Genomic DNA, 11,809 nt, shown 5'->3' on the forward strand with positions numbered 1-11,809 from the left:
AAAGGAATATTTGGATAAGGTATGTGGTGACAATTCCTCTAGCATTGTTGAACTGCGAGCGTTGAAAAGTGGGTGGCGTGTGGCACTAGCCGATAAGAAGTCTGCCAATGCAGTTGCGCAGGCGTTATGTACTAACGATTGATCTGTTGAGGCAAAAGTGAAACAACCATATTTCTACGGAATAGAACGTCACGTTCCTACAGATATGAGCGATGAAGAACTCTGCGAGATTATTCCCAACTGTTTGAGCACTTTGCAGTTGGGTAATTCTAGGTCGTTCAAACTTCAGTTTTCTTCCAAAGTGGACCTTGAAAATGCCATTAAATCACCCCCAGTGATTCATTACGAACGCATCCCAATCTCTGAATATCTGTTTCTTCCAATGAGATGTTTCAATTGTCAAGCATTTGGTCACGCGGCCAAATTCTGCAAGAACGAAGCCAAGTGTTCTAGATGTGGGGATAACCACAGTAGCACTAAGGACAACCCTTGCAGCAAACCGACCAAATGTGCACTCTGTGGTTCGGACAAGCATTCTTGTTACAGTTTCAGCTGTCCGGAAGCGCAAAAGTTACTTGCAGTTAAGAAATGAATCGCGAATTAAGTCTGATTACTTGGAACATTAACGGAAATGTAATCAACAAGCTGCCTATCCTCGAAAACCTAATTCGCAATCATAACATTGTATGTCTCCAAGAACATTCCCTGATTAATGAAGGGACTGAACTTTTAAATATCAGTGATTCAATCGATCTTTTTGCTGTTGGTGCGAAATCGAGTGGTACTGGCCGGCCGTCAGGTGGTATCGCAATCTATGCTTCAAAGTCTTTAAGCGCGACAGTTTTCCAAGTTTCCGATAATTTTATTGCAATCAGGGTTGAACGGACAATAATCTTCTCAGTTTATATGCCTACGGACTACAAATCATCTAGATCATATTCCAAGTTCGTTTGTACTTGTCGAAAATTAGCAAACGCTATTGCAAATTGTCGCACCCAAGATTTGTCGTACATTGTTGCCGGAGATATGAATTGTGATATGTTGAATCCGGAAAGCCCTAGATCCCAAGTACTCTCGACTACATGCGCTGGTCTAAACATAATAGAAAATGTTCTCGATTTCACGTATGTGCATAACTCTGGGGCAACTTCATCTCTTGATTTTATAATGTGTTCTCATCAACTAGTCCCCCTTTGCCAGTCACATGTGGATACGTCTATCAGCGCATATGACCACTTACCAGTTAGTTATGTTTTCCAACCTAGTACATCTTCGAACTACAACCCTAATCTACCCAGTGGAAGGAAATGGCATCAGAAAGTTATGTGGGATTAAATTAATACCCTTTTGTACCAGAAGGTATGTGACGATATTTTAGCAAGAATTCACGTCCCTTACAATCTACTTCATAAATCTTCTTCAGTTGCACCAAGTGATAAACAAGTACTGATCAATATATACTGTAGCAAAATAGTTCATGCCCTGCAGTGTGCGGAAAAGGCTGCAGTACCGATTTGTCGTGTTCGGATTGGCTTGGAAATACCCCACTGGACCGAAAATTCGGATCTTGTAAATGCGTGTGCGGACGCGAAATTCTGGTTAAGAATGTGGATAGATAATGACCGACCAAGGCATGGTATAGTGAACTCCATCCGATTATATACTAAGCGAAGATTCGCAAAAACCCTCGCTATACATCGTGCTATGATTATTGAATGTGATAGTAAATATATAAAGCAAAAACCCGATCACATGTGGAAATTCCTAAAAAAGAAGAAACGTAAAGAATCAGTTGATATTCTGCCCAGTGAGAGTGAGTGGGTTAAATATTTTACGCATGAGTTTTGACCGCCTAATACTGATCTGGAAAATAAATTTTCTATTGAGCTTGATGCGAGTCTTACGGAATGTGAACGGGAAGTTGGTTTTGTTGTTTCTAATTCGTCAGTCAGTGAGTCACTCTCGAAACTGAAGAAGAAGTTGTCGAGGGGGGTAGATAACCTGTGCGGATTTCATCTGCAAGCGGGAAGTCAGAACCTTGTCGAGCACCTTTGTCTCCTGTACTAAATGATTTTTAATGCTGGGGTTGTTCCAGACCTATTCTGCACGGGGGTAATTACTCCTGTATTAAAAAGGGAAAAGACGGGGGGCAGTGTTCTTCTTACCGCCCGATAACTGTCGCGCCTATACTGTGCAAGTTGTTTGAATTGCTTGTTGTAAATAGGCTTAGTGCTATATGTAACACGCCGAATAACCAATTTGGTTTCAAGAACAAAATGAGTAGAGAACACGCGCATTATTTGATTGCTAATTTGTTGATTGACGCCGATGATTCAAATGAGACTTTGTATTTTGCCGGTCACGATGTCAACCGCGCGTTTGATTCCGATGAGCACCCTCAAATATTGTTGTCGGCCCGGAAACGTGGCGTGGATAAGTCTATTATACGCGCACTGAGGAATATGTATAGCAATTTAAAAGCGCGTGTAAATGTACCTTGTCTTAATGCTTTAACCCTATCTTCTAGTCTTATACCCGTAGAGAAGGGAATACGCCAAGGAGCACTTACTTCACCACCGCTTTTCAATAATAGTATTATTTCATCACAAGAACCGGTTCAGTCTACATGTATCTTTAGAGGTCTCAATGTTTCGCTGATCGATTATGCCGACGACATTTTGAACGCGAGTAGAACACTTATAGGCATCGAAGACACTTTCCGTGTTTTGAGTAAGGAGTATGGTAACATAGGTCTTTTTTTCAATCCCCAGAAGAGTGAAGTTCTCGTATTTAATAGCCTCGTTAAAGATAGTGTACCAGTTGATGTTATTTTCGGAATTTATACGATTAAGTCTTCGTCTAAGATTATGTACATCGGCCTTCCAATTTGTAGCAATCTTAAAGAAACCCGCGATTGCCTTGTTTCATTGTTCGCTGCAAAGACACGCAGAGCTTATGGAATTCTCGTTTTAATGAAGTGTCACTTTAACCGTTTTCTACTTGCAAGGGTGTATAATGCTTTTGTTTTGCCACATGTGCTAGCCCTATCTCCGTTTTGGAAAATTTTTACTTCGTCTGATCGCCGCAATATTCGGTCTATTTTCTACAGATATGGCAAGTATCTGCTTCGTCTTCCAGTTTGGATGAGGAATTCGAATATATCTCTGACGTATGGTATAGCCGACTCGCATATAGCTGTACTGAATCGCCGTGTTCGATTTGCAAAGGCGTTTGAACCAAGCCTCTCTTCATTATATGTCGCAATAACTTAAATTTGTCTTTTTTGTTTGTCCTAGGAATGTTCTTAATCTTGTTTTTCTGTAGTTGAGTTTTCTTCGGATATTTGGTTGTTATTTGATGTTACTTTTTTTTTTCTTTTCTTGTACTCCATTTACAACATTTTGTATGTTTAATAATGGGTAATAAAATAATAATAAAATAATAATAATAATAATATGCCTTAGAAGTTGTTGCAGTTGAAGTAGTTGTTGGAACCTGAAAAGGACTTCTTTTTTTTTCGTGTCTTTTTTGTCTTTTTTTTAGAGTGTTCCATTTTCTTTTAAGCGGTGCTAAAATTTATTCATTCCAGGGATCATGTGCATGCTGGTTATCCCTTGGCAAGCGCTGCCATATGGATGAAACTGGATGGACAATACTTAGAATACTTTCTCAAAGGACAAGTAATGATGAAGTTGCTCGAGAATTTGTGAAACTTAAATCTGAAGTTCGTCCAGAAAATCCCACCAGCCAGCCTTAATGTGTTTGCATCAGCACTAAAAATCACTACGTACTTCTTAGTTGAGTTTAAATTGACAATGGCAGTGGCATTTAAAGCTGAAAAAAGTGCCAATGTTGCAAATATCTGGTTTTTTTGGTACTTCAATTTTCCATATCCTTGTTATGTTTAGATTAAATTTAGATTGAACTTTTACGTTATGAATAAGAGTAGTTAACTAGTTAGTTTAAATCTATTCCATTTTTCTGTGATTGCACTTTGAGATCTGTATCATTCCAATTGCATTAGTGAGTAAGTGTTGTGAATTCCATGCTATAGATGTATTTTTGTGTTATGTGCTTTTCAATATGTCTTCTTTGCCAAGAGTTATGGTTCGTTTAACTTCAGCTCATTTGTTTTCCTCTAATTAAGCTCTTGCGTTTTTAAGATGCAGTTGTAATAAAAAGAATATAACTCAAAAGATCAAAATTTGGTTAACACTGACATTCCACTTGTACAATTCACTTGAAAAGAAAGCTGTATCTAAGAAAAAGCAACTTAGGTTTGTGACTTTGTGAATTTAATTATCAGATTTTCAAAGAATCTAAATAGAAAAATTCTTTTGTGTTATACTTATTTATAGAAAACTAGATTAATCTTTAAATAGTCCGGTAGCATAGACATTTTGTATCCTAGCTTAGATATGTAAACTTCAATGAAAAAAACAACTGTTTTGTAAATTAATTCAGAAGATTACCCGATTTTCTCCATCTTGTATACATCTTGGAGCACTACGTGAGCAAGAAAGCTACATCACGCGTGGAATAATCCCTTTAACACTTGTCACACTTCCGCCAAGCTTGGCGCGCCACCTGGTGCATGAGGTTTTTGAAAGTTTGCACCCCCTCGAAATTAATGTATAGAACCGATGTTTTAATGTTTATAATTCCCCTGAACCCATTTTGATGAATATTTTTACAGTTGTGAACAGAATTTTACTTATCTGGCGATGAATAGATAATTCTTAACGGATTTGTTACGCTGATTTCTTCACAATTATTTTTGAAGTTTTCTTGTTGAAATTACATATATTAAAAAAAACTATAGAAACCAATAAATGACAAAAGATCTGTTTAAATTTCAAAATTTAGCATAAAAATCTGAATGAAACATAGCATTAATATCTAGATTAGGAGCAGGGGCATAGCTTCAGCATTTTGATTGTAGGAGAGGGGTAAGATACAAATCTGGAGAGTCAGAGGGCACGGGCTATGTAATATTTTTTTTTCTCTAACATTTTTAATGTTTTTAACCTTCCCCCTCCCCACACGCCACTGATTAGGAGTATCTTGCACATTAAGAATTTCAAAATAACAAATCTTCGAATCGGAATAAATCGAACAAAATCTCTTCTGTACACTCATCTAAATACTATTGTAGAATTTCAAACTATGAATTATTATCGATTATTTCATCCTATTAAAAATAATTTATATATTTTATATAAACAAAAGAAACCAGATTAAGCTGAAATCTTTAATTTGCTAATAATTTAAAATAGGGTTTTTTTTTAATATTTTTCGTGAGTTCGTTTATCTAAACAATGTTACTTTATTTATCATAAATTAAAACATTCAACAAATCAATTACGGCAGGTCCCTATATATGTTTTATTTATTTTTTACTTCTGACATTCAAAAGACCTTTAGTAGATACTATTTCTATCAAACTTTACCACTGGCACGTAGTACCAAAGTTTAATATGCAAAAACCATTTTGACTTTTAAGTTTTCCACTCTAGATTGAAAAAAGGAAAATAGATTGTACTCCAAGGAGTTATAGAACTTGTTAAGATTGTAAAGTAGAAGCATTGAATAAATTTCAGAAGATCCAAAACTTTGGATAAATGAATTGTCGTGGGTTACAACTGATAGCTATGTTTGGGACCAGGTTCTTAGCAAAGGAATCATATCGTCAAAAGTTCTTTACATTCTGGTTATACGAAAGAAGGAATAAACCGAAAACTTAGAAAACTTTGAATTGACTCTTGTTTTACAATTCAAGCAGTAAAAAGTTATAGACGTACCGTTTCGTGTTTTATTCTCTTCTACATTGTACAAGCCAAAAAGTACAAAGTCAAAAACATCACCAGCACCATATAGCGTTTGGCACTTTTTCAAAATTCTGCAGTAGTATTTTACAAACTAAGGTAGGGCACTTATTACGGTACTTGTCGGTTAGCTGGAAACACATGCATAAAGTGAAGTTTGGTTAATGTTAGTGAAATAAAACAAAATACGATGAAAATATAACAGTTGAGAAACAAATTTGGGCTGTATATTTGCACATTAGGGGAGGGGGGGGGGGGGTAGAGAATAGCATATATTAAATACGTACCCTAACCTGACCTAGGTACCTTTTTTTGCCCCTTCAACCGCAAAAAAACTAAAGTTTAAATATTTTTCACGGAGTGAGCAATACCTCACTAGGCAGAGGAAACCTGTTTTTCATTACGATCTTTCAGGTTCTATATGCGGTTCTTGTCGCGTGTATTCCAGCTAACCAATAAGTACTCTTATTACTAAACTTATTTTGCCAATTACACTGATTGAACTAACTTCGCCTTATTATTACACTAAAAAAAAGGCTAAAAGCTAGATGGCAGTGATGTTGTTTTTTTTGCAACGCTAGTGCCAGTTTCCACTCTTAGAAGTTACCTGTTCTCTTTTTACCAAGCCACAAAACATGCAAGTAAAATCAATAAGCATAAGTCATGAAGCCGTGGAAAACCTTAGATCTATATTGCGTGTAACATACGCAAGTTACGGTCAGTGCTGCTTTTCTCCCTTTTCGTGTAAACTAATTTTTTTTATTACAAATAAATAAAAGTTTATGTATCAACATGTCACTTTAATAACAACAAAGGGACTACAACTCCTACAGTTTATTTTATAGATAGGATTAGCAGTAGTTTTAGTATTTTAAGTCGGTGAATCTTTGTTATTTACTTTTAAATTATAACGGCTTTATTGCTATTGTACAAACTTGTTTCCACTTTCAACTGATGAATTTGTTGCAAAAACTTATAAAAATAAGAAATATTTATACACGATACGTTTTAATTTTATATGATAGTGTTTTGACTGCTTTTATACATTAACAGCTATTTTCAAACTTGTATAGTTTATTCTTAAAACTTTTTGTGGAAGTATTGAAACGAATAACTATTTCAGTTATTGTTTCCATAATTTTGCGGGAGCGGGAAATTCATTTTTTCAACTATTCCGTGAAAAGTCCTTACCTCAAAAGTTTAAATAATTGTTTACGCTTTATAGTATGTGGCTAAATTATGTGGTTTTAACTTTCTATGTAGTAAATAAAATTATGTCAGGTAGACTTTGAGCTAACAACAGTAACAACATACTTGGTTCGAATCCATGACACGCATGAAATTAATATTTTACTAAAAGTAAGGAAAGTTAATAAAGTTCCAAAGAATGAACATTCTTCGTTTAAAATCATTTTTTAAGAAATATAAGGCTATTTTTAGAAAGTTGACAGGGCACGACAATGCACTGCATTGGGAAACTGTCTTGTGTTATAATTTGTACTTAAAACTTAACCATATCAATGATTAGTTTAGCCTGTGGGTAGGATTGGATGGTAAAACTTAAATAACGCAGGTGTGTTAATAAATGCCTTCTGCAAAAACAAAACATTCTAAATATCGTTGCTTGTGGATTTGGTTTTCTCTTAGTTTTTTTAGAAAGGAGTCTACAACCCTGTATAAATACAGGAAATTGCATTTGTGACGGTTGTACTATGTTTTATGTAACCCGACTTATAGTTAGCTAAAACTGGGAGTGTTATTTTGTTCATTTTATTGCTTGCCATCACGTCCCCCGACATCTGCTTAGTGAACTATGATAACTGCATAGAATTTGATGGAAAATAACCTTCATAAGACAAAACTGATCTTGTCGCGCTTAAAATTTGTTTTTCAAGCTATATTAAGAAATAAATTCTTTAATAATGAACGTAAGCTAGCACAAAATTGTGTTTGTGTTTTTATGTTTCTTATATATCCATGTTAAAGAAGAAAAATAGGTGCCTTGAGTTTACCATTTGTTTATATGTGCATATATGTGTGTAAAATAGAACTAAGACTGGATGTTTCATTCAACTGTGAATTACTTGAAACAGCTCTTGGAAAACTCTTTTGTAAACTTAATGCTCAATGTCACATTCCATGTCTGTTAATATGCCAGCAATTTAATCAAATGATTGCTTGTGTGGTTTTCAGTTAATGAATTGAAAATCTGTAAAATTAATTTTCCAATTATTAACAACCAGGTGGCCGAGTGTAAATTGGCAAGCAATAAGTTCCTCAATATTATTGAGGCTTATTCTTTATATAATCTAATTGAGAAGATCTCAGATAATTCTGGAATCGACATCAATCTTATTAAACGTCCTTGTCATTATGTCAGTATTGTTGTTAACATTCCAGAAGTTTAGAATAACTTTAAAATTACTATTTTTTAAGTTTAACAGCAATGGTTTTACCGGCTGCAGTGCATTTCTTCAAATTAAGCTAAAGGCCACTGCTGCTAATTTGGCAGTTTGAAATAAAAATATATTCCTTACAAAAATAAAAACAAAGAAGGCTTGAGCTAAAAGCATTAGCCATACTCAATCGATTGCTCACCTCTAAAACATCGGTGGATGTATTCTCTTTTATTCAATTTGTTCTTTTTATTTTTGTTCTCTATTTTATTTCTTCTTTTTTAATATTTTCCATTATTTTCCGTACAGCTTAGTAACACCAAACTACGGCTGCTCAAGACTTTTTTTTTCAAGAGAACTTGTTCTGTTTCTGGGGAGTCGATCTGTTTCTGTTTCTGTTTCTGGGCAGATCCAAATGCTTTTGTAAAATACCTATAACAAAAGTCTTAAAAGCTTATTACACAATACCATTATTTCTTGATAGATTTATATGGATAAGAATGATTTATTAGGGAGGAAGGTTTATAATTAAAAACTCTACTGAAAAAGAGGTTTTCACTGCCTATTTTAAAGAGCATAGAAGCTGACAATGGGAAGTATGGAAAATCAAGCTGTCTGTGGCATCGACAAATGATAAGATATGAGATTCAAATGAAAACGATTTCAAAATATTCAACCGCCAACTAACATTTCATTGGAAGCAAAGTAGTAGTATTTAGCAGCAGTTATAAGTTATTAGAGTAAATTTTGTAAAAATTATTCGGTTCAACACGACAAGCGTCTTCTTGTACTGTGACGAGCCTGTGTACTCGAGACGAGGCACAGGCTGTTCAGCCTAACTCGGCACCTGGAGTACACTGGATCACATTCTGTCACTATGTTCGGTCTACTTTTTTGAGTGGATGGTGGCCGTTATTTGTCCCTTTTACGTCTGTGCTTCTGGAATCCAGGACCTGATGGCAACCATGATTTGTCTCATTTGTGCCTGTGCTTCTGAAATCAACCCAAAGAATCGAGTTCGTTTTTCTTGGTGGCATACCAGGATTTAGTTTAGCCTCCTTGTTGTTCCTTCTACTGGGAAAGGAGCTTAAATTCAAGAGACTGGTGGGTCAGGTGCTCGCTTGGACGTCGCAAACCGCGCCCAAACCATCTGAGCCTTCTACTCTTGGGGATATTATATAATCAATGCTTCTGTCTGCACATTTGCATTAGCTGCTCGGTGCTTATTCTTTGGCTCGTTCGACAAGCTTCTTCAACGTGCAATATGTTTTAAATTCAAACTGATGTTTTTTCTTTATTCTATTCATTCAAGTAGAGGCGAAAGAGGCTCAAGTCTTAATCCGTTTTTATTTCGAAATCGTAGCAGTAGCTGATAGCATTACCTCTGCTTGTGGTTTTTTTTTTTTATCATTCTTTGTTTTTCTCTGCTTGGAAATTCTAAAGTAAAAGTGTAAATGAAAATCTTTCTTTTGACACTTTTAATTTTTCAAGCTTTCTCCCTAACATGTTTATAAACATGAAAGTGTCGTAGATCTGTTTTTAATATTCTTTGGGCTAATTTTAAAACTACTGATGATGTATCTGAAGGTTATAGGTTCCGAATAAAAACAACTATATTCTAATTCGACACCGTGCCGAGCCAATTAACCGAAATAATCTCCCTTATCCCCCCCCCCCCCTTTTCGGGGAAAGTTTGTGTTTTGTCGCAAATAATTAGAGTAAAAACAATTTTTACCTCTATTATTATTAATTGACTATTGTTATTATGCAATAATTATTCCAATAGCTAATTAATATAAGCTTAAAATTAAAGAGTTTTGAGCTTTTAAGTTTTATTTCTCAATTTAGTTAGATAAATGTATTATGAAAGCTTCGTCATCATTTGAGATTAAAATGAAAGAGGGACAGATAGGATTAAATTGCAAGGATGTCGTAGTCTTGGATAATTAACTTGAAAAAGCCTAAAGGGATAAATGAGAAAAATGTTTAGAAGAAAATATGAATTTCTGACAGCAAACAGAATTTCTAAGCAAACGGAAGTTGTTCTTCATAGCAGCGTAAAAGTAGCACTCTCCTTTGGTAATCAATAATAGAAAGGGAAATCGGGTGTGAGGTGAAAAGAACGAAAAAAAAAATCAATTTATAAATTAATCTCTATATATTGCGCTGAAAAAGATCCTTTCAAAACACAAGGCCTTTTTTTATTCTGTGACGTCTCAAAATGAGACAAGATTATTCCTATTGGTAGAGATTAAATTCTACTGTTTTAATTGGAAAGAGGCACGTTATAGCAAATAATGCAGGGCAATCGTAAAATAATTAGAAGTCACACGAAAATTAGAACATTAGCTTCAGTCATGCATATTCTACAAAGCCTTATTGAAATTCTAAAATGTACGACTCACAGCCTTAGGCAAAATACTGACAACAAATTTAACATTGCTAAAATCTTAAATTTTCAGTTGAAAGTTACTGTAATGCAGTTTTTTTTAACTAAATATGAACAAATAAATACAAATTGTCATCTCTATAGCCTATGGTTCAGACAAATGCGAGTTCAAAGTCTGGAAACAATTACGATTTCTAAGAGCTGTTTATCAAGTAACTTATAAGTATATAGTAAAAAATTCCTTGAAATTTTATCGTACTTCTAGAACAACTTGGAAATGCATGTGGATATTACTTAGGATAGAATAATAGATTTCTTCTTTGTTCTGTAAGATAAACTTTTTCTTTTTCATATCATCTAGCTAGGGTTGTCCCACGACTAATGGTTGAATTCTAAACCTTGATAGAAAATTGGATATTGTCTTTTCTTCCATTTCGTGACTGTTCTTTCTTAACGTTTCTCGTGTTAAATAAAATTATTTCCAGGTTTGTATAATAGTTAACAAGCTTTGCTAGGGTAAGGATTGATAAGTGTGAAAAATTTACAAAATGAGCAATATATGAATTCAATAAAATTGTCACAAAAACATCACAAAAAAACTCACAAAGAACATCACAAAAAAACTGTCATTTTGATGAATAGTTAAGTGAACACTTCATTTAAACATTTAAAAACATACCTGCGGCCGTCATTCTTCGGATAGTTAAACAAAATCTCATTTTCATTTTCGCAATAGAAATCTGTATACTATCTGTATAACATGCATTAAATTTGATAATGCAACTTCATCTAGATTGCACCACTTTCTTGATGTTTTACCCTTTGCTAAAACCAAGTAATTTTTTATGGGTGAGAAAATATAGCTTTTGTAAAGTTTATGGCTTTCGATCAGCTTGAAGCACGAAAGCGACCACCAAAAAAGTCTACGTGACTCCATTTTTAGGATTCCAGTTGGTGTTGAAGTGGATCACTCTTTACTTAGCGTTCATCTCCATGAACGGTTAATCCAAAGATGTTTATAATTGGAAGGAGTAGTGCACATTTGGAAATTATGATAATACCTGAGTATATCAAATGCTAGTCAAAGAAGCAGCTTGAAAAAGTCTATTAAAACATTCTTTTTCAATAATCACTAAGTCACTAAGGCTAGGAATAAGTGAAGATGAAAAGGTGACGTTGGGTAACGAAAAGATTGATCA

The 11,809-nt window shown here is 34.6% G+C and overlaps 1 protein-coding gene across 1 annotated transcript in view; it reads left to right on the forward strand.

The window, feature by feature from the left end:
* The window catches only part of LOC148948631 (protein unc-13 homolog B-like), a 72,902-nt gene extending 61,808 nt beyond the window's left edge, over nt 1-11,094 (forward strand). Inside the window, exon 10 of the mRNA XM_089094983.1 lies at nt 3,590-11,094. Within this exon, the coding sequence (XP_088951109.1) occupies nt 3,590-3,757 (168 nt within the window). The 3' untranslated portion in view covers nt 3,758-11,094. The remainder of the gene's footprint in view (nt 1-3,589) is intronic.
* The last annotated feature ends 715 nt before the right edge of the window (nt 11,095-11,809 follow it).

Source organism: Artemia sp. Qi Xiang Cuo, chromosome 9 (assembly GCF_049724085.1).
Source record: "Artemia sp. Qi Xiang Cuo chromosome 9, ASM4972408v1, whole genome shotgun sequence".
Classification (NCBI taxonomy): Eukaryota; Metazoa; Arthropoda; class Branchiopoda; order Anostraca; family Artemiidae; genus Artemia; species Artemia sp. Qi Xiang Cuo.